The following is a 24,635-nucleotide window of genomic DNA, read 5'->3' on the forward strand; positions in this document are numbered from 1 at the left end:
CAACTTTGGGAACGTGTAGGAGAGATCGGGGATCAGATTTCGGTTGAGACCTACTTGAATCTGATTGAGAGCATGTCCAGAAGGATTTCAGGTGCTGAAAGTCAAAGGTGAATTTACAAAATAATAAAAATAAAAATTTAGATTTTTAGGAGAATAACAGTAACAATGCAGTGACATGACAAGAATCTGCATAACTAATTATATTCTAAATAGTTGCAAGTCAACTTTATGTATGAGATAGCCAAGATGATTGTCTATGAATTGATGGTACCGTCATGTTCCAAGCTGTAGAGGATGGTGAGATATGGAGCCTGAAAGTCAAAAGTTCAAAATGTTGTTACTCTTTTACTCGTCAGTGTAATACTTAGGAACCATCTTACATTGCTCCTTATATAATAGCATTCAGTAAATAGTAAAAACAGAGCAAATATACTGCTCACTCATAGTCTCCCCTCAACACAGTGGTATTTTCCAGTTCAGGAGCAGCAAGTCTCACAAAGCTGTCACAATAGTAAGACAATGCAGAGCCTGTCCCATTCTTAAACGCTCAGAGGATTTATCAGGATATTAGAGATATAAATGTTTACTTTAATATATTTGAGAAAAATATAGATTTTAGTTTGCATTTACATAATGAAGTTTCTCTAAAGGTGCCAACTCCTTTTTAATAAAAAAAATTTTCATGTACCAATTGAAAATATTACTTTTTCTGTAGTTTTAAAGAAATTGCTTTACAAGTTATATAACATTTACTTGAAGGAACTTGGAAGTGTGTACAGTATCCTGGCTGCTATCTTGAACGTGGGAGATATAGACTTCACTTCGGTGGCATCAGAACATCAGATTGATAAAAGCAACATCTCCAATCCATCAGTACTGGAAAACTGTAAGATTCAATCACGTTAAGTCTTTTCGTGTATAGTATCACTGCACATCTTGTACTAATGCCATGTAGGCAGATTATACAGCATACCATGTACACTGATCGGACAGAGGCCAACATGTTTATGTCTATGGGTTCTATAAAGTGTCGTTGGGTCGTCAACCTTGTCATTGTAATATCTGCTCTCTTTGTTGGTGGCTATCCTGTTTTTTCATCAACTCCAAGCAACATCAATGTCTTTTTCAATAGGGATCTTTTCATAAAACAGATATGGGATATGGTATGAAATAACCAACTTTAAGGAAAAAAAAAACGAAACATGATTTTGCGATACTTTGTTGGGAAATGTTTATGCAGTCTGTTTTGAAATGTGGCCACCCAGTGGTTGTGATGTGTGTTGCAGCATGTTGATGTTTTTTCTTGTATGTCCTGGTACTATCTGAATTTGTGTGAATAACAAAATTGTAGAATTTTAACGGTGAGGAAATCTATAGGTGTAGAGGAGAGTACATTTCATAGGACCAGTTTAAGGTTAGTCAAGGCTCATCTGTAAAGAATGTGTCAGCCAATGGCTTCAGTGCTCTGCATCTGTTGGCTGAAGATGCATCTTAAAGGGGTTCTTGGGACCTTAACATTGAGGATAGGTCATCAGTGTCTGATAGGTGGGGGTGCAACCCAACTCCTTCGATATGTGTAGTGGCCGCGGCCGAATACTGCACATCTGCCACCTTTCCAAATCAAAAGTGGATGGATATGTAGTACCCGGGCCGCAGCCACTATTTGAAGAAGCACCGGAAACATCTGATTTGAGGGGTTGTCGGGTGTCATATCCCCACCTATCAGACATTGATGACATATCCTGAGGATCGGCCCCCAATGTTAAAGTCTCAGACAACCTCTTTAAAAACTTGCTGCTCTACTTGCTGATATTTGTAGGTTAGGGGTGGACACTTCTGTATGTATGAGATAATTCCAGGATAGTTATTTGATGATAAAGGAGCCACTGCTTAGTTTTGTTGCCCTTGCTTTATGTTAAAGGTCTTCACCAACACAGAGATTCAAAGACATCCATATGTTTCCAGTCTATCTTATTTTTTGGGCAGTTTTTTATTGCAACTAAAATCACACACAGAAGTTACTGGACATCTCTGATCTTTTTTTCTTTACTAGAAGCAATTGCTATTTTGGAAAACTTGTTTTTTCATTGTATTGATCAATGAAACCATGCATCTTCTTAACTATCCTCACTTTACCGTGCAAAGTTTCAGCTCATAGACCTTGATAATCACCCCTTTAGCCAAATTGTCACATATGTGGGTGAATAAATAAGAAAATCTAGATATGTTTTTAAGACACTGCATTTTTCACCTTTCTTGTGCGTGTATTTGTTTATTGCAAAACTAATAAAATCACTAAGGCAGTAGTGGTCTCCTGCTAGAATATCATTACCCTATGCACTAGGCATAACACGTTGGATCGTTTCTCAAACCTAGCAGAAAAACTGCACCTTCCAACAACTGCGCAGCTTTCATGTCTTTCAATGATCTGGAATTATGATAGATGTACTGTGATTAGTACTTAGTATAGGCCATTTTTGATTAATAAGGCTCACTTTGTACAGAATATAGTTAAATGGTCTCTGTTTTCTCAATAAAGTCTATTTGATGGCCAATGCAATAAGCAACAAAGTAGCAATTGTTTTATTTACCCAAAATAAGGTTTTTCTGCACTTCTGCCTAATTTTCTGTCCACTGCCTGTTGCAAAGTCCAATCTGTCTCACTGAGATGTAATACACTAATGGGGCTGGGACTTTTTCTTTCTGTTGCTCTCTTCCCATGAGTAGCATAAAGGTGGGCTTTCATTTTAGGGCAGGTAAGACAATAAATAATGGGTGAAGCAATGCATGCTGGAAGATGAGAGATAATAATTTCCAGCACATATAGTGCTGGCAGTATACTGATGAAGAGGGGTAGTTCACTAAAATGGACAGAGTGGACAGTTATCGAGTATGAGGACCTTATGGACATATTAACAGATATAGGCACTAAAAGCAGTTTTATCTTTTTCTGGGGCAGCAAGACAACACTTAAAATCTCAGATCGGGTGAAATGACTGGTGCACTTTAAGTAGGTAGAAGTGACGGTCAGGGACTGCCTAGCTGAGAAAATACATTTCAAAAATTCTGTTACTGAGACTGGAAAAATTCTATTTCCAGTTTCTTACAATCTCAGACCACTTTGAAATTAACATAAAACAGAAAGAAATTTTTTTTTTTATTATTTCTATTTGAAAACTTTGCTCAGGCTTTTTAGCAAACCCAGTAAAAATAAAAATATGCCATAAACAACAGCTGTGCTCCATCTCCTGACGTGTAATACATATTAGCATAATGGATTCCTGATGGTACAAAATTTGATTTCATTGTGAGCTAAAAATTCCTGACACATCATCACATTGCAGCTTACAACCTGCAGCAAAGGGATAAAGCAGAATAATAACAAACAAGTCTTTTATAGGGAGAACTGAGGTTATGTAAATTATAGACTTCAGCCTTCTAGGTTTATAAATTACTCTATTCTCTTTTTAGACTTATTGAATGGTCCAGTTACAAAGTAAATGATAAGGAACAAGTTTAAGGAAAGCTGTCAGCAGGTTTTTGCTATGTAATCTGAGAATACCATGATGTTGGGACAGAGAGCCTGATTCCAGTGATGTGTCACTTACTGGATGGTATTTTTGTTTCAATAAAATCAGTGTTTTATCAGTAGGAAATTATCACTAGAGGACTAGGTGTCTCGTGCCTCCTGGTCAACCTGATCGGTGTATCCTCTCCCCCTCCTCTGATTGGCAGCTTTCTGTCATTATACAATGTACCCAGGAAGCAGCCAATCAGTGGTGTGGGCGGGGTTATACAGAGCTCAGCATTCTGAGCTCTGCTAGATCTGCAGGAGATAAAACTGTGATTCTATCACAACTGCACTAAACCAAGTAATACATTGCTGCCCCTATACCATGTTGCTGTCAGAATACATTGCAAAAACCTCTTAACAAATTCCCCTTAAAGGAAAGGTGGGCAAAACTCACACATTAATATGCCTAGTGCAAATTCTGGGTAAAACAGCATAATAAATAAATGCCTTCCTAAGCATTATAGAGAATTTGGCAGAAGATTTTTGCTATGTAATATGAGGACAGCAAGATGTAAAGGGTTAGACATGAATTTAGGCATGTGTCACTTATTAGACAGTGTGTGTTGTTTCCATACAATGAATGATTTATCACCAGGAGATTATCACGGCTTGGACTACAGAACACATGGGCCCTGTGTCCATGACCACAACCCTCCTCTGATAAGCAGCTCACTGTCAATAAGCAATGTTGGTACAGAGCTTCTTTCTTAGCTCTGCTGCATCTAAAAACTCTGTGTCAAAACCGCTGCACCCAGTAAACTAAGTAACACATCGCTGGAATCTGAGACTCGTTTCCTACATTATGCTGCTCTCAGATGAGGTAGCAAAATCCTGGTGACAGATTCACTTTAAACTGGGTTATTCCCATGTTTCTTTATAGTGGAAATTGCTTATTGTTTCTAAAAGAAATCAAATATTTGATTTAATTGTGCAGTGTTTGCTCGATTCAGCACAGTTTGTAAGCACTGACTTCAGTACAGCTTGTAAGCACTCATTTCAGTACAGCTTGTAAGCACTCATTTCAGTACAGCTTGTAAGCACTGACTTCAGTACAGCTTGTAAGCACTCACTTCAGTACAGCTTATAGGCACTCACTTCAGTACAGCTTGTAAGCACTCACTTCAGTACAGCTTGTAAGCACTCATTTCAGTACAGCTTGTAAGCACTGACCAGTACAGCTTGTAAGCACTGACTTCAGAACAGCTTGTAAGCACTCACTTCAGTACAGCTTGTAAGCACTCACTTCAGTACAGCTTGTAAGCACTGACTTCAGTACAGCTTGTAAGCACTCATTTCAGTACAGCTTGTAAGCACTGACTTCAGTACAGCTTGTAAGCACTCATTTCAGTACAGCTTGTAAGCACTGACCAGTACAGCTTGTAAGCACTGACTTCAGAACAGCTTGTAAGCACTCACTTCAGTACAGCTTGTAAGCACTCACTTCAGTACAGCTTGTAAGCACTGACTTCAGTACAGCTTGTAAGCACTCATTTCAGTACAGCTTGTAAGCACTGACTTCAGTACAGCTTGTAAGCACTCACTTCAGTACAGCTTGTAAGCACTCATTTCAGTACAGCTTGTAAGCACTGACCAGTACAGCTTGTAAGCACTGACTTCAGAACAGCTTGTAAGCACTCACTTCAGTACAGCTTATAGGCACTCACTTCAGTACAGCTTGTAAGCACTCACTTCAGTACAGCTTGTAAGCACTCATTTCAGTACAGCTTGTAAGCACTGACCAGTACAGCTTGTAAGCACTGACTTCAGAACAGCTTGTAAGCACTCACTTCGGTACAGCTTGTAAGCACTCACTTCAGTACAGCTTGTAAGCACTGACTTCAGTACAGCTTGTAAGCACTCATTTCAGTACAGCTTGTAAGCACTGACTTCAGTACAGCTTGTAAGCACTCACTTCAGTACAGCTTGTAAGCACTCATTTCAGTACAGCTTGTAAGCACTGACCAGTACAGCTTGTAAGCACTGACTTCAGAACAGCTTGTAAGCACTCACTTCAGTACAGCTTGTAAGCACTCACTTCAGTACAGCTTGTAAGCACTGACTTCAGTACAGCTTGTAAGCACTCATTTCAGTACAGCTTGTAAGCACTGACTTCAGTACAGCTTGTAAGAACTCACCTCTGTTGTGAAGCAGGCCAGGATGGAGGGAGAGCACAATTAGTTCCCAATTCTGCCAGCTTTGGTGCCAGTGCACTACTATCACAGTTGTTGCCACTTTTAAAGGGGTTGTCTCAACGAAGATATTTCTAAAATGTAAAGTATGTCATAAATGACCAATAGATGCTCCAATAGAAAAAAAAAGAGAGATCAGTGCGTGTGCAGATACCTCTCCATTCTCAATAAAGCACGATGGTGTCCAGCTGTCAGTCCGTGGTGCTCATATACTGTATATTTGACATATGTGTAGATTTCCCATAAATGTCCCGTATAGGTTAACCCTTTTATATACACCCATATAGGTACAGCAAGAAAATGATCATAAGTTTTGATTTAATTGCTAATAAATTGTGGGTTTTTTTGTCATTTTTCATCTGGAAAGCAGGCCTACCGGGCCAAGTCAGTTTTCATTCATTTTTTTTTTAAATCAAGTTTCTTGTGTTCTCTGTTCTCCATTGGTCCGTAGCACCACAGGCAGGAACAACTCATTCAGCATGTTACTAGCATGTATAGGAGAATTTGCCAAAACTGCACCCACGTCTCTGACATCAGTTATTGTTCTAAAAGGAACCTTGTACTAAACATTCACATTTTTTCTATAGTTTTGTCCAACATGGAAAATTATGAAAATTTACATATCAGTTTATTAATGGATTTGTCTTCATTCTGGTAAAAAAAAAAAAAATACTATAAGCGGCTCCCAAACCCCTGCATTTCCCCAATCTATTCATCTGCTTTCAGCTACATTGACATTGGAACCTACTCACTCGGAGTACAGCTGATGGCAGTGAAAGAGTCAGCTCAGCACCTCTCTCCTCCCTCTGCAGTTAAAGGAAAGGCAGCAACACTGGTAAATTGAAAGATGCGGTGCACTTCATCCAACAATCAGCAACAGTCAACACACATGGAGAGTGAGGCAGCACATCCGGTGAAATCAATCTTTTATTAACCCATGTGACATTTCAGCTCCCGTCAACTTTCTCAAGCCTTTCACTGGATGTGCCTCCTCACTGTCCAGATCTCTCTCTCCTCCTCAGTGTGTTGTATTTGCCAGAACAATCTCCCGCAGAAGCTTATCCCAAGAGTTAGTGACCTGCAGGTGCTCAGCTGTCCCTTTCACTGCCATCATCTGTACTCCAAATAAATATGTACTGATATCAATGCAGCTAAAGGAAGGCAAATCGGCTGGGGGAATTTAGCTTACCTCTTATGGTTATCTCGTGCTCCTCTTCTTTCCCCTGGGTCCTCTGCCCTCCGCTGTGCTCCACTTCGGGTTTTGCAGGTTGTCCGGAGTGGATTAATGACATCATTTCCGCAGACCTTAGGCCCATTTAGACACATACCTGTGTCTTGGGATTATTACTCCTAGTAATATGGTTGGTTTGCTCGACATTTCTGTGCTTTTTGTGTTTGTACATTCATCTCTGCTGTGCTTCACTTCATCTATCCTACTGCTCTTGAAATTGCCAAGTTCTTGTTGCCCACGTGCCTTCCATCTTGCTGCATCAATGCCCGGTGGTCCACCTACATGCAATTTTTTACAGAAATAAAGACAAATTCCCTAATACAGGAAATTAAGAAGTTTCATAACCTTTTAAATTGTGCAAAAGTCTACAAAAAAATTAGTTACCCTTTAATTTTCCTAATCAAACTCACTACAATAGTATATTGCTTTGCACAGCTTTCTTAGCATGTCCCATATAAACTTTGCATTTTAACTTTGTGTAGAAATAGAAATTATTCATCCCCATACCCCTTGTCGATTGATTGAGGTATCACAGGAATGGCTATGTCATTCAAAGCAGAGAAACTTGAGCAGTTAGATCTCAGTATGCCAGTGTTATATGCAGGCACTCCTAGGGGGAAGGCAGAGGAGGAGCAACTTCAGCCAATAGGTGCAGAGGACTGAAGCTATTGGTTGAATTTTTATTTTTTTTACGGAGGAGCCTTCAACTTTCATAGAGTGAGAACTTATTAAACACTACGTTCAAAGTAACCAAATACTTCAGTATAAAAATGAGGGTATTGACATAGTTATGTAAAACATTATTAAATGGATGGCTTATTGTTTTCTATCTCAGCTGCCTCCTTGCTCTGCATACTGTCCGATGAACTGAAGGATGCGCTCACTTCTCATTGTGTGGTCACTCGCGGAGAAACCATAATTCGCCAGAATACGGTGGAGAAAGCAGCAGATGTGAGAGATGCGATGTCCAAAGCGTTGTACGGTCGGCTCTTTAGCTGGATTGTCAACCGAATCAATGCTTTACTGAAACCAAGTGAAGAAATAAAGTGAGGATTTATAGGCACTATTATATATTGAAATGTTATATAATTTTATATAAAATTTGTGAATATGTTTTTTTATTTCAAACTTCATTTTTTGCGCTTTTTTTTATGCAACCTTACAAGATAAAAAGACAATTGTACCTTGTGACCCAAGCATGACTGCCCCATAATGTTCCACAAGGAATGCCAACTGCCTGCCTAGAGAAAATCAGTGTCAATGGGAACAAAATCACTAGAGTAAATTAAAGAGAGGCTGATTTAATTAGGGTAAAACAGGACTTACAATTTTGACAGCACGTTCTGGAGCTATTATATAGAACCTGCTCCAACCATAACTTATATAATGATTTCGGGAAGAATACAAGTACTTATTAAACCAGACAAGTAAGACTTGTTACATCTTAGTGGATTTTTCTAGCTTAGTAAAACAGAAGTTTTTGTCCCAAAACAGCACCAGTTTTGTCCATAAGGCTGACCCAAGTATTATACCTAACCTACGCCATCTTCACCTTCTATCACTGCCGTTTCCATCAGTCTCTAGCAGTTTGTGAGCTGCCAAAGGGCTCCAGTGTTTGCCCTAGATCACTTTTCAATGCAAGTCTCGTTCTGGCTCTCATAGACTTGCACTGAACGCTTGTGACCGTTACATCTCACTTCCGGTCACTCATAAGTTGCTGTCACAAGATGGCACCGTGGAATCGGCATGGCACAAATAGCAGGTTAAGACGGCAGTGGTTAATTATAACACTAAGGTCAGGGACCTGAAATTAGAAGCACTACTCCAGCGCTGAGATAAAAACCTGGAGTGGTGGATTAAGTCCCCGATTCTTTTTCTGTAACAGCTAGTTGACACCTCTTCCTTCAAGTTGTTCCACTGACTGGCAACTACTCAGTGTACACAACCCAGGCGGCCCCTGCAAACGTCAGATCCTGATCAGGGATAAAAAGGTGAAAAACAGATTGCCCTTAGGACATGTGCAGCGCCCCAGAGTCCTGGTCGTTGCAGTACTGTGGCTCCGCCACTAAGGGGAGCTATGGTACGTCTGATGGCACTGAAGGAGTTCATCTGAGCAGGTATCACAGACACCAATACATTTCACCGCCGGGCCTCCAGGGGGAGCTAAGGGTTCTATTTACTAGGCCACTCTCCACACACTGGTAAAACTGGGGGTCAGGCAGGAAGTTAGGCAGAAAAGCTGACTGGGTTGGAGCCAGGCAACACCTTGTGGCAGAGGGTGTTGCAGGGGAAGATTCGGTAGGGTCTCCGTCAGGGGTGGGATCCTGACGGAGGCTTGGCAAACTGAGAGAACGTAACGGGACCGTGCCTGCTCAGTATAGCGGCGGTGCCCAAGGAAGGACTAGAAGCGAGATAGATTGCGCTGAGTGAGAAACGAGATCAAAGCAACAAGGAGAATACCAGTAGGGGTCGTGCTGAAAGACCGAGGCAACATCCTACTGAGGCGCAAACAACCGGTGGCCGGAACGCCGAAGGAAGTATTTCTATATACAGCTTCAGGCAATACTTCGAACCTACGGCAGGACAGTCAGTCTCAGGCGGGCTGTCTCACTTAAATCACCTATGCAGTCTTGGGGGGCAACTTGTGGAGAGGGGCGACTCTAGGGTCCCGGAAGAGCTCCGAGCCTACCCGTCAAACGGGTGCCGTCCTAACCGTAACATCAGGGAGGGACGGAGGATTAGTAGAACATCATCTAATCGAGTTGTGAGGGAACTTAAGAAACAGACACAACAGTTGTGGGGACTTTCCGTAAGCACAGCAGGGAAGGACCACAACACATAGCGCAAGAAGGAAGGCACAGATTTCCACCTGTTAAGAGAACTCTGGAGGTGCCATTGGACCGGCCGGACTTGCGCAGCCTGGTGAACCGTATTCTGGACTGAGGACCCAGAGATCTTCAGTAAAGAGGTAAAGAGACTGCAACCTGGTGTCCTCGTTATTTACTGCACCGCACCACCACCATTATCCATCATACCTACCACTGACTGTGCGCCCCTCGGCAGGGTCACGGATCGGGCCTAGCCACCGTGACAACCCCAGAGCAGAGACTCAGAGGCCCGATACCGGGTACCCCTCGGCCCTGCGGCGGTGGGGGCGCTACAAACGCTATGTGTAGCAGTTTTAAGGTTGAAAGAAGTTAAAGGTCCATCCAGTTTAACTTACTTGTTGATCCAGAGAGTGTAAAAAATACTCCATTAGACAGATGCTTATTTCTCCAAAATAAGGGAAAAACGATCCTTTCAGAATCCATATAAAGTAGCTAACAGACTAGTTCCCTGGATCAACGCCCTTCAGAATCTAGCACTGATAACCTGTAATATTACATTTTTCAAGAAAGGCATCACAGCCCTCAAGAGAGTTCCAGAGTCTCACTGCTCTTAGAGTAAAGAATCCATAGTCTCACTGTTCTTACAGTAAAGAATCCATAGTCTCACTGCTCTTATAGTAAAGAATCCATAGTCTCACTGCTCTTACAGTGAAGAATCCATAGTCTCACTGCTCTTAGAGTAAAGAATCCATAGTCTCACTACTCTTATAGTAAATAATCCATAGTATCACTGCTCTTATAGTAAAGAATACATGGTGTCATTGCTCTTATAGTAAAGAATCCATAGTCTCACTTCTCTAGTGGTAAAGAATCCATAGTATCACTGCTCTTATAGTAAAGAATCCATAGTATCACTGTTCTTTCAGTAAAGAATCCATAGTCTCCCTGTTCTTACAGTAAAGAATCCATAGTCTTACTGCTCTTATAGTAAAGAATCCATAGTCTCACTGCTCTTATAGTAAAGAATCCATAGTATCACTGCTCTTATAGTAAAGAATACATGGTCTCATTGCTCTTATAGTAAAGAATACATGGTCTCATTGCTCTTATAGTAAAGAATCCATAGTCTCACTTCTCTAGTGGTAAAGAATCCATAGTATCACTGCTCTTATAGTAAAGAATCCATAGTATCACTGTTCTTTCAGTAAAGAATCCATAGTCTCACTGTTCTTACAGTAAAGAATCCATAGTCTCACTGTTCTTACAGTAAAGAATCCATAGTCTCACTGCTCTTACAGTAAAGAATCCATAGTCTCATTGCTCTTATAGTAAAGAATCCATAGTATCACTGCTCTTACAGTAAAGAATCCATAGTCTCACTGCTCTTACAGTAAAGAATCCATAGTCTCACTGCACTGCTCTTATAGTAAAGAATCCATAGTATCACTGCGCTTATAGTAAAGAATACATGGTCTCATTGCTCTTATAGTAAAGAATCCATAGTCTCACTTCTCTAGTGGTAAAGAATCCAAAGTATCACTGCTCTTATATTAAAGAATCCATAGTCTCACTGTTCTTTCAGTAAAGAATCCATAGTCTCACTGTTCTTACAGTAAAGAATCCATAGTCTCACTGTTCTTACAGTAAAGAATCCATAGTCTCACTGCTCTTACAGTAAAGAATCCATAGTCTCACTGCTCTTATATTAAAGAATCCAGTCTCACTGCTCTTACAGTAAAGAATCCTTAGTCTCACTGCTCTTACCGTAAAGAATCCATAGACTCACTGCTCTTACAGTAAAGAATCCATAGTCTCACTGCTCTCATAGTAAATAATCCATAGTCTCACTGTTCTTACAGTAAAGAATCCATAGTCTCACTGTTCTTACAGTAAAGAATCCATAGTCTCACTGCTCTTTCAGTAAAGAATCCATAGTCTCATTGCTCTTATAGTAAAGAATCCATAGTATCACTGCTCTTACAGTAAAGAATCCATAGTCTCACTGCTCTTAAAGTAAAGAATACATAGTCTCATTGCTCTTATAGTAAAGAATCCATAGTCTAACTGCTCTTATAGTAAAGAATCCATAGTCTCACTTCTCTAGCGGTAAAGAATCCTTAGTATCATTGCTCTTATAGCAAAGAATCCATAGTCCCACTGTTCTTTCAGTAAAGAATCCATAGTCTCACTGTTCTTACAGTAAAGAATCCATAGTCTAACTGTTCTTACAGTAAATAATCCATTGTCTCACTGCTCTTATAGTAAAGAATCCATAGACTCATTGCTCCTATAGTAAAGAATCCATAGTCTCACTGCTCTTACAGTAAAGAATCCTTAGTCTCACTGCTCTTACCGTAAAGAATCCATAGTCTCACTGCTCTTACAGTAAAGAATCCATAGTCTCACTGCTCTCATAGTAAAGAATCCATAGTCTCACTGCTCTTACAGTAAATAATCCATAGTCTCACTGTTCTTACAGTAAAGAATCCATAGTCTCACTGTTCTTACAGTAAAGAATCCATAGTCTCACTACTCTTACAGTAAAGAATCCATAGTCTCACTGCTCTTATATTAAAGTATCCAGTCTCACTGCTCTTACAGTAAAGAATCCTTAGTCTCACTGCTCTTACCATAAAGAATCCATAGTCTAACTGCTCTTACAGTACAGAATCCATAGTCTCACTGTTCTTACAGTAAAGAATCCATAGTCTCACTGTTCTTACAGCAAAGAATCCATAGTCTCACTGCTCTTACAGTAAAGAATCCATAGTCTCATTGCTCTTATAGTAAAGAATCCATAGTATCACTACTCTTATAGTAAAGAATCCATAGTTTAACTGCTCTTATAGTAAATAATCCATAGTCTCACTTCTCTAGCGGTAAAGAATCCATAGTATCACTGCTCTTAGAGCAAAGAATCCATAGTCTCACTGTTCTTTCAGTAAAGAATCCATAGTCTCACTGTTCTTACAGTAAAGAATCCATAGTCTCACTGTTCTTACAGTAAATAATCCATTGTCTCACTGCTCTTATAGTAAAGAATCCATAGTCTCATTGCTCCTATAGTAAAGAATCCATAGTCTCACTGCTCTTACAGTAAAGAATCCTTAGTCTCACTGCTCTTACCGTAAAGAATCCATAGTCTCACTGCTCTTACAGTAAAGAATCCATAGTCTCACTGCTCTCATAGCAAAGAATCCATAGTTTCACTGCTCTTACAGTAAATAATCCATAGTCTCACTGTTCTTACAGTAAAGAATCCATAGTCTCACTGCTCTTATGGTAAAGAATCCATAGTCTCATTGCTCCTATAGTAGAGAATCCATTGTCTCACTGCTCTTACAGTAAAGAATCCTTAGTCTCACTGCTCTTACCGTAAAGAATCCATAGTCTCATTGCTCCTATAGTAAAGAATCCATAGTCTCACTGCTCTTACAGTAAAGAATCCTTAGTCTCACTGCTCTTACCGTAGAGAATCCATAGTCTCACTGCTCTTACAGTAAAGAATCCATAGTCTCACTGCTCTCATAGTAAAGAATCCATAGTATCACTGCTCTTACAGTAAATAATCCATAGTCTCACTGTTCTTACAGTAAAGAATCCATAGTCTCACTGCTCTTGCACTAAAGAATCCATAGTCTCACTGCTCTTACAGTAAAGAATCCATAGTCTCACTGCTCTCATAGTAAAGAATCCATAGTCTCACTGCTCTTACACTAAAGAATCCATAGTCTCACTGTTCTTACAGTAAAGAATCCATAATCTCACTACTCTTACAGTAAAGAATCCATACTCACTGTTCTTACAGTAAAGAATCCATAGTCTCACTGCTCTTACAGTAAAGAATCCATAGTCTCACTGCTCTTACAGTAAAGAATCCATAATCACTGTTCTTACAGTAAAGAATCCATAGTCTCACTGCTCTTACAGTAAAGAATCATCATCTGTGATTATGATTAAACCTTCCTTTAGGCGTGGAGGATGCAACCGTGTAATCATTGCAGGACTGGGACTTAAAAGATAACTATATAGTTCTCTGTATTGCTCCCTCATATGCAGTGTTTGTACATTGTAATAAAATCGTACCTTAGCCGTCGTTTTTCCAAACTAAATAACTCCTAGTTTGTCAACCCTTTAGGCAACCTTCTTGGGCAAGGCACATGAAGGGTTTACAACAAATAATAAATATGGTGTAATTCACCAAAGACAGTTTTTCGTTGCAGATGCCAGCACATATAGCTTCATGACTGTTCCCGAATATTCCATGTGTGATGTGACTAATATTTTATATAGAGGTGAAACTATGTTTTACGCCAATTCTGTCCAAAGTAGCCAATTTAAATGGACACATTTGCTGCAATAAACAGCCATGTTTTCCTAAACTAAAAAAATCCTTTAAGCAACAAACTTAAAAAAAAGAACTTTCAGTGCGGCACCTAAACGCAGATTCGCTCCTCTGACGCCCTCCATCAGATAGCCGCACCGGCACAGTTTGCACGCTGTGTGATATCGCTTTATGACTGATTTAAACATAATTCATGAAATGCATTAAATTTGAAAAAGATTAGTACACCAACTAAGCCGTCCATAAATAGAACACAATTATAGAGATGTGTTTGATCTTGCAGCGAGGAGGAAGCTGGATACAGTATTGGGATTCTTGATATCTTTGGCTTTGAGAATTTTAAAAAGAATTCCTTTGAACAACTGTGCATTAACATTGCCAATGAACAAATACAATTCTACTTCAACCAACACATATTCGCTTGGGAACAGGTAAAGAAATATAATTTTTACTTCAAGGCATACTTTATTCATTAAACCTTTCATGAATCGTTTCGGAAATGTTTTAAGTTTTTTAATTTCTTTTTTTTTATTATTTCATGTTTTAACTGTGTGCAAATCTTTTTTTTTTTTTTTTTTACTTAGAGGGGTTGTCCCAGATGTTAACATTGATGGACTACTTTTAGGATAAGTCATCAATGTCTGATCGGTGGGGGTGCAAAACCCGGCAACTCCGCTGATCAGATTTCCCGGTGTCGGCCGGAACGGCTTCATTACGAAGTTGCAGAGTTCCATTGACGGAACAGTGGCCACAGCTCAGTACTGCACATCCATCCCATATTGATTTGAATAGGGAGCGGATGTGCAGTACCCGGACACGGTCACTATACAGACAGAGCTGTGCAGCTCCGTAACTGAGCAGTGCAGGCCACCATCGACACCGGGAACAGCTGATCAGCAGGAGTGCCGGGTGTTACATCCACACCTATCAGACAGTGATGACCTACCCTAAGGATAAAGGGGTTGTCCAGTGTAATTTGTTTCATAACAACTCCTTTGCACCCATACATTTTGAATGTTTTTGACTCTTCCCTTCCCCGCTAAACTCCACTCTCCTTGTTTCACTGCATTTCCCCTCCATGCTACTAAAGATATATCTAAGGCATACGTGGCAATTCAGGGTCCATGAAAAAGGCATGAATGGTGTGTGGCCTGACAAAAAAAGAGATGTAGTAAATTTGTAGAATTTGGCAAGTATGATGTAAGGCTATGTTCAAATCTGTGTTGGGAATTTTGTTTTCTTTTCTGTTCCACCATATAAACAGAAAAATAGAATTTAAGTAATCACATGACAGTTATCAGTTGTACCCTAACCCACAGTCTAAGGTATGGTATGATTTTTTTCCCCAAAAAAATGCTGCTGCATGTTTCACAAATTTTTGGAAACATCTGACAAATGTTTGCAATGGAGACTTCAAATATAAATGTGAATTAAATGTAAAAGACAATGATATAATAGTAGTGTACTAACAATGATTAGCTACAGCGTTTACTCATACTGCTTGTCTAAGCAATCTGGATGTGTCATGTGCATAAACTATAGTTTATTGTATAAGATGTAGTTTCAGCTTCTTCCCTGCCACCTTCTTGTAAGAGCCACAGGGAGAAATCTATCACAAGCAGGAAACAGGGACTGAGGTTGAAACGGCATCACAAATACTCTGTGACTCTGACCATGCAGTATGAGTCAGAAGTTGGTCAGGGGACCACAGTACTATGCCACTGATTTATTACTTGCTGCTTTTCGATAGGACACAGAGCATAGTAAGTGCAGTGTGATGAGATACTACCCCCTCTACAAACACAAATGCTTCATGGGAAATATAGTTTGCATTAAAGGGAATCTGTCACCCCCTGGAATGCTTTTAAGGTAATACTATGGTCATACAGGTGAAAGAATTGTTAAAATAGTCCTACTTGTATGCCTCATAGCTGCAGTCTTGTTGCTGAGAAAAAGAGTTTTAATCTTTTATGTTAACTAGTTATTCCACGCTCCAGGGCATGTGGTGCCTGTAAGAAAACTCTGCCTCTGATGTTAATTTTCATACTACCCCCATCCTATGCACATCACAGTGCCATGCGACGTGCAGTTGTGGCGCCGGAGTCCCGCACTTGTACCCTGCACTCTTGTGATTGTGTGTAGCATTTCTTCCCTTCTATGGGCAATTGTTCTGCGGAGGCGAGTCATTGCTACCTGAATAGCAGTGACTCACAGGTGCCCATGCAGAAGAGCAATGAAGCCAATGCCCATAGCAGGAAGGAAAAGGTAAGTATAATAGCGCAAGTGCAGAGCGAAGGTGCGGGATTCTGGCACCACAACTTCACATCACATGGCACTGTGACGTGCATGGGAGGGGGCTGGAATGCAAATTAACACCGGAGGCAAGTAATTGGGCAAATTAACTTTACCATAAATACAATTTTATTTTTAATACTTTGTAGAGATTCCTTTTCAGGCAATGTCTGTCTGAATTATTACCCCAAATGGGATCAAAAACACATACTGGAATAAACAATAATAATCACCTTTTGAAAAAGTTGCAAAAAACAGATATACCTATAAATGACTCATCAAGATTTATGATAAAGGAAAAAATAATCAAAAAAAGGATATTTAACAAAAAATATAATTTTTTTAATTACAAAACACAGAAAAACAGAAGACAAAATATAAAAACACTCCATAAACCCCCAAAAAGCAGACAGTGTGGTGAGAGGTAAATCACATCACTGCAGAAGAATACATATAATAAATAGCAAAAAAATTATAACTTCATCAAAAAGAGAGGAGGGGAGGGGATGGAACTAAAAAGATCTAAGCAAGGTAATAAATATATGCAGGGAACCAAACACACGATTGTCTGGAATGAAATTTGAACAATTTGTTTCAAGAATTAACGAAATAACATAACATGAATAGCAATAAACAACCAAGGAGCCGTCACTTGTATTAAAGTGCAGTAGTGCAGGAACCCCTTACTCATCAGAAAATGTCATAGTCAATGCACCAATGTAACAGACCATGCTGACAAGTACCCCGACGCACGTTTCGCATTAGCTTTGTCAATGTTTGCCTAAGGTCTGGAAGCCATAAATGTCACCAGCAGCTGGATTTCTTCCTTAGTGATGCGTTCTCAGGCCTTTACTGCAGCTGACTTCAGTTGTTGCTTGTTTGCGTGTCTTTCTGCCTTAAGTTTTGTCTTAAGCATGCGAAATGCATGATCAATGGGGTTGAGATCTGGTGATTGACTAAGCCATTGCAGACTATTCCACTTCTTTTCCTTAAAAAAAACTCCTGGGTTGCTTTTGCAGGATGTTTTGGGTTATTGTCCATCTGTACTGTGAAGCAGCGTCCAATACCAACCTTGCTGCATTTCGTTGATTCTGACCAGAAATTCTCACCTTGTACACTCTAAAATTAATTTGGTTTCAGTCACATCATCAACAGACACTAGTTACATAGTGCCATTGGAAGTCGCATGCCCGCGCCATCACACCGCCTCCACCATGTTTTACAGAGGATGGACTGTGAGCTGTTCCAAGACTTATCCATCGTTTCTTCTTCCCATCATTCTGGAACAGGCTGATCTTAGTTTCATCTGTCCAAAGAATGCTTCTTTAGATGTTTTTTTGGCAAAGTCTAATCTCACTTTTCTATTTTAATGCTGATTAATGGTTTGCACTTGGTGGTAGACCCTCTATATTTGCTCTCAAGAAGTCTTCTCTTTATGGTAGACTTAGATACTGAAACACCTACTTCCTGGAGAGTGTTCTTCACTTGGGTGGATGTTGTGAAGGGGTTTTTCTTCATCATGGTACGGATTCTGTGATCATCCACCGCTGTTGTGTTCCATGGACATCCAGGCCTTTTTGAGTTCCCAAGTTCATCAGTACTCTCTCTCTCTCTTATATATATACCAAGATGTTTATTTGCCACCCCTTACATTTCTGCTGTGGATTTCTTCCTTTGTTTCAGCCTAATGATAGTCTGTTTTTCTTTTATTGACCGCATGTTGTGGGTTCATAGCAACAGCTTCCAAATGCAAGTGCCACATCTGAAATCAGTTCCAGAGTCAAGACCTTTTACCTGCTTAACTGATAATGGATTAATGAGATAATAGCCCATGCAAGCCCATTAAAGAGCAGTTGAGATGATTGTCCAATTACTTTTGGACCATTTAAAAAGAGGCAGCGCTGTATTAAAGAGCCATAATTCCTAAACTCTTATTCCAATTAGGATGTGAATATACTCAAATTAAGCTGAAAGTCTGCACATAGTTTGGTAAACAGCTAAAATGCCAAAACTTGTGTCACTGTCCAAATATTTCTGGACCTAATGGGATTTTCCATCACTTTTCTGGTTTGAAAAATAGTGGAAATGATAAACACATGAGCGTCTCTCATGATTCTGATGCCCAATCTATCTCTAAAAATAAATTATGTACAAATTTGAAAAATCTTCTCCAATGCATATGCTGCAGCTTCATAAAGATCAGTAGAATTTTTTCATGAATCCTTCAGAAATGGTGCCATAACTTAGGTGTGAACTGAGCATTACTCATGCCCAATCATATGCACGGAAAAAGTCTCCCACTAGTAATAATCAAGTTATTTATAGGACAATTATGCTCTTCAAGCCTAGAAAGGATCCTATTGTTCTAAGCACCGACAGCTTGCAAATGAGCTCCACAAAGCTGGGATATGAACAATTTCATACCTAATGTACTGTGAAATCTCATCTCTCATATATACAGTCTCTGGACAAGCACGGTGCTGGGTGCAGCTTCCCTATATGTGCACAGTAAGAGAATTTGCAATGCAAATCTTTATATATTTGCATTTCTAATGCACGTAGCTGTATGTAATTGGCGTGACCTTTGGAGTTGCTGCAGATAGGTCAATTAGAGTAATATGTATATGAATGCATAAATCACTGATGTCATTGCTCATTTTATATTTTATGCTTGGCAAATAATCACTTTTCGGTACAGTCTTAGCCTATGGTGCAGGGTAGCTGATTTTCTAATTTCATGCCCCAATATATATCGTCACATACAGTACATGATTTTTGTGCTACAGTCCCACAATATAAAGTATGGTATGCAAATTTTCAATCACATATAGGGAGGCATGATTTGAAGATTCAAAGCAGGACTAGTCAAGGGGGAGAGATGCGCTACTGGACTAGTCCTGCCTCATTAGCATATGCTACTCTGCATGATAAAACTACATTTCCCAAATGTTGACTACCAACATGAAGAGCATAAATCATCAAACTCATGATCTCAGGAGGCACACCTGAACTATAAACTCTGACAAAGGAACAACTGGGTGCCTAATAGTCTCTAAAAATGAAAACTTTATTGAAAACACCAGTATAAAAACAATAGCCGTTTCACAGAGTAGCGCAATTGAGGACCACAAGAATATATAGACATAGTTAAATCACGTCATTAGTGTTGAATGAGAAACAGTCTAGGAAATTGTTTAAGCTATAGAATTGAAGATACCAAAAAAACAAAGCCCAAATGGCCTAATGTATATGCTGCATAGTACAGGTTTATGGTCTGGTTGCCAATTGCATAGAAAGATTTGCATACAGGAAGATAACTAAATGGTAGCTTACATATCCTAAAGACTGGAGTGGCATGTGGTCCTGGTGCCCCAACGTAAGTTTCACCCTTGCTTCATCAGGGGGGCATTTACATACAGTATATAATTTTTGTCCTACAGTCCCACCATGTCAAGTATTATTAGCAAACTGTCAATCCTATATAGGGAGGCATGATTTGAAAATCCAAGGCAGGACTAGTCCAAGGGGAGAGATACTCTTCTGGACTAGTCCTGCCTCATTAGCATTTGCTACTCTGCAGGATAAAACTACATTTCCCAAATATTGAAGGCACCTAACCCAGCTAATGAAATCTGCATCCATACTGCTATAGTATTGATTAGGGACAGTCGGGATCATTTATAGCAAAATCATTCTGAGGGATTTTTAAAATACAAGTATACTGTAAATATCGGTAAATATCATAATTACTGCAGCATCTTTAGCCCAAGGTTCTGCAGGTGTAGTGAGACAAGGCACCACTGCATATGTAATAAGGCACAGGAAAAGGTAATAATTACCAGAAAATAGGACTTCAGATACACAAGATTTTGGTTGTGGAAGTCACCAGACTGAGCACTTTTGGGATATCATTGAAAAGAAAAAATGCAAAACAATTAGGGAGATTGAAGATTTAGAGAATGGTATAAAGGAACTACATGGTTCAAGAATGAGAATAAAATGTCAATTTCTTCTAATGAGACATATTACAAAATTTTACTTTAACATATATAAAAAAAAGTAAAAAGTAAAAAAAAAAATATCACAACTATAGACTGGATTGCTGCTGTTAATTGAATCCAACGTGAAGAACTGACATACATGTTAAAAGCCAAGAATAGAAAAAAAACATAAATATATTGCCCTAATTTTGACATCAATATTTTTCGTGTCATCACTACTGACATAGATGACCCCGAATTACTAAAGACAGTACTGCTGCTAGAAATAAACCACATATCAAAACTTAATAAAATAGCCTCCAAATGAAATGCTACTACATCTTATATCCTATCATAGGTCAGTTAATCAGAAGACATAATATTTTTGATTGACACTTTGACATCTGACAAATCTTTTGTAGTGCTCAAGATCTACAGAAAAAAAATAAGCCGTAAACAAGAAATGAATGGATCTTTAGAATTTTGAGTTCAATGACTTTACTGAATTTTCTGCCAAAATTTGATTTGTGGCAAAAAATTTGCACAAATCTCAATACTGGAAAGCTTATAATTACTCAGAAAATATACTTAGGGGAGAGAAGAGAGACAGAACTAAGCTTCTGACCATAATAGCTTGTGCGTTACAGGAGAGGGAGAGAGGACCTCGTAGACTACAAGAGCTTACACTCTACAGGAGAGAGAGGACCCTGCTAACCTTAGAGTTTATACTGCATAGGAGAGAGAGGGGACCCCACTAACCTCAGAGCTTATACTTGATAAGAGGACCCTCCTGACCACAAGAGCTTATACTCTACAGAAGAAAGAGGACTCTGGCTATAAGAACTTACACTCTATAGGAGAGAGAGGACACCACTGACCATAAAAGCTTACACTCTATAAGAGAGAGAGGACCCTGCTGACCGTAAGAGCTTACACTCTACAGGAGAGAGAGGATCCCACTGACCATAAGAGCTTACACTCTACAGGAGAGAGAGGATCCCACTGACCATAAGAGCTTACACTCTACAGGAGAGAGAGGACCCTGCTGACCATAAGAGCTTACACTCTACAGGAGAGAGAGGACATCTCTGACCATAAGAGCTTACGCTCTACAGGAGATTGAGACTTACCCAGTGACTCTGGAAAATGACTCTGCCGTACAAACTGTGCTCCACTGGGAAACTCTGATCAGTGATGGCCCTGGTAAAGTACTGTCCACCACTGTACAAGATCTGATAATCCAATATATGTCATAGCTGCAGGGCATTATGGGAAGGTTCACACGTCAGCATAATATGAAGGTAGCCCGATCTCTAATGGTTTGCTTCAGCAGTGTGGGAAATGGTGCCAGTCAATCTTTTTGTTTTTTTATGAACGAAAGTCTCAAAGTGTTTGAATTCACATGAGACCTCAAATTTCAGGAAATTCAATTTGATCCTCTGCTTTTCGATCTGCTCATTTTTACCATGGATGCCCCAGCTTGTATAGATTAGGAACTAAGGCTCTCTATCAGCACATGAAGCAGCATCACCTGCTCATGTGGGAAAAGCAAGCTTCCCTGCAATATGAGCAAGGCTCTAGCTGTCCTCCTACCCCTTTTTCCCACCCTCGGTTTTCTAGTAGCCAGGCCACATATCCAAGTATTACCTGGTCAGTGTCATAATCATCCACATTTACTGCGTGTCGTACTCCGATTATACCTCCTCCTTTTCTATCACACCATTAGTCATCTAACCCTGATTGTTTGATGAGGAAACAAGCATATGCTTCCAGTCATCCACTTGAGCGAACTCAACTCCCACCTGTTCAAATTTCTGGTTGTGCAGTCACTGCTGTACCACTTAATGGCTTCCCCTGTGTCATGGCAGTAACTCTCATGCGTTGCCAGCGCCGGGCTACTCACTGCATTTTCCGCTCTGCTTTTCCTCATGAGAGGCTGCTGCCCTGACTCTTCATGAAGCACCTCCAACTCTGCCATATATCCTTGATGTCTCCACATGGCTGTAGTGGGGCGCAGCCAGATCCTGCAGGAATTTAACCCTGCTGTGTCCTCTAGGGTATGAATTCCCCAGCCAATCACCAGCCCGCAGATGCTATATCAGGCAGTGCCACCTTCCACACTTTGAATGAGCTTAGGTTCTAGTTAATTTCTAAATAGACTCCTGCCAAGTTGTACCTCTGTTTAGTCTCCTCTGTGTTCAACCCAGCATGTCTACTTGTCTGTTCTGATCTCTCTGCTCCTAACTCTGGCTTTGTTTGTGTAACCGTGCTGCCTGCCCCCACTCTGGACCATCTGACTACGCTTCTTTCTCGCCCCTCTGAACCTTTCATACCTGCTCTGACCCGTGGGTCAGCTGCTGCAGTCCCAAGGCCTGCCCTGGAGAGGGACCCGGTGGGTATCCTGTGGCCCAAGTCTATCCTCACCTTCAGAGGTGTTAGTAAAGACCAGATAGCCAGTTAGTCACACCCCTCCAGGATAAGCCCGACCAGTGGCGCAATGGGTCCACACTCACCAGCGTTACACACTGCCTTATGAGAATTGTTGGTGTGTGCTCGGTCTCACTAAAACTTAGCCAGCCACTATTATTTTTTGCAGAAAGGGGTGTCTGCTCTGTGCTCTCATGTGTAGGTGAACGTGCGTTGCTCTCTGAACTTGGCATTGAGCTAAAAAGTGCATTGTGCCATCTACAGCTGTAAGTATGGACAGGGACAGAACATGTCTTTCACATCCTACTGCTTAATTTGGGCAGCAATGATGCATAACTACAAAGAAGGCAAGTGGTGAAACCTACATGGTTGGGTGCTGGTTCAAATGCCAGGCAGTGCTTATCTACCTCCTCTGTATCCTCCTCAATGGATCAATGGATATTACCCCATCCAAAACAGCAGCAGAACAGAAAATTGAATCTGCTTTCTTCCTTCAATTTTTATTTCTTGTTAGCTTAAAGGGGTATTCCCCTCTCCAAGATCCTATCCCAATATGTTGTAAGTGTAATAATAATATCAGAAAATACTTCCAATTAGTTATGGAAAATAGTATTTCTGATTCGCTATGTCTCTGTTGTGAATTCTGCTCTTGGGTTCCCTCCGGTGGTTGTTGGTGGTAGTGCAGTTGTCCCTGGGCTGCAATCCTGGTCAGGTGTTTCTGCTGATTGCAGTTCTGACTGGGGTATTTAGGTGTGCAGGATTCATTAGTCCTTGCCAGTTGTCCATTGTTCATGGAGGTTTTGCATCTCTGTCTGGTTCCTCCTGCCCTGCTGCCAAATCTGCAAAGATAAGTGTCTGGTTATTGTTTCTGCGGAAAACATGCTGTGTGCTTTACAATTCAATGCTATTTATTGTTTTTTCTGTCCAGCTTAGACTGTGTTAGGGTTTTCTCAGTCAAGTTGGATTCTCAGGAGATGCAGATATACATTCCATAGTTAGATGGTGGAATTTTTGTATTATCTGCTGTGGATATTTTTAGGGTTTTAATACTGACCACTTAGTATTCTGTCCTATCCTTTCCTATTTAGCTAGAGTGGCCTCTTTTGCTAAATCCTGTCTTCTGCCTGCATGTGTCTTTACCCTCCTACTCACAGTCAATATTTGTGGCGGGCTGCCTATCCTTTGGGGTTCTGCTCTGAGGCAAGATAGTTTTCCCATTTCCATCTATAGGGGTATTTAGTCCTCCGGCTGTGTCGAGGTGTCTAGGATGTGTTAGGTACACCCCACGGCTACTTCTAGTTGCGGTGTCAGTTTAGGGTTTGCGGTCAGTACAGGTTCCACCTACTCCAGAGAAAGTCTTATGCTGCTCCAAGGTCACCGGATCATAACAGTCTCTTGCTGCCTTGATTATGCATTATGTAATCCAAACCCCATCACAATGATGTCTCAAAAGTCACAAACAAAGATGTCTATATTCCTCTTGTATAGCGTCTTGTCCCATGACTTGAGAATCATACATTATTGTATTGTCATTGTAATGTTGCTGTTCCACTGCTATGCATTCAGGTTTGCTGTTTAGAAGTTTGTCCTCCCTCTCTTCCTGTAGCTTGCTCTGATGTAAATACCCCCCTTTCTTCCCCAGTCAGTGTATGTCAACCATGTTAAGAGGCTGATACCTGCACAGCTCTGGTTCAGAATTGTCTTTTTACCTTCTGCTACCTGTGCATAAAACAAGAATTCGGCTTGAGAATAAGCCTTCTCCTTCAGAC

The 24,635-nt window shown here is 40.3% G+C and overlaps 1 protein-coding gene across 1 annotated transcript in view; it reads left to right on the forward strand.

The window, feature by feature from the left end:
* MYO3A (myosin IIIA) overlaps window positions 1–24,635 on the forward strand; it is a 165,779-nt gene that overhangs the window by 59,443 nt on the left and 81,701 nt on the right. The window contains exons 16-18 of the mRNA XM_077268419.1: window positions 760–886; window positions 7,830–8,040; window positions 14,451–14,598. Coding sequence (XP_077124534.1) covers window positions 760–886; window positions 7,830–8,040; window positions 14,451–14,598 — 486 coding nt within the window. The remainder of the gene's footprint in view (window positions 1–759; window positions 887–7,829; window positions 8,041–14,450; window positions 14,599–24,635) is intronic.

This window comes from Ranitomeya variabilis, chromosome 6 (assembly GCF_051348905.1).
Source record: "Ranitomeya variabilis isolate aRanVar5 chromosome 6, aRanVar5.hap1, whole genome shotgun sequence".
Taxonomy (NCBI): domain Eukaryota; kingdom Metazoa; phylum Chordata; class Amphibia; order Anura; family Dendrobatidae; genus Ranitomeya; species Ranitomeya variabilis.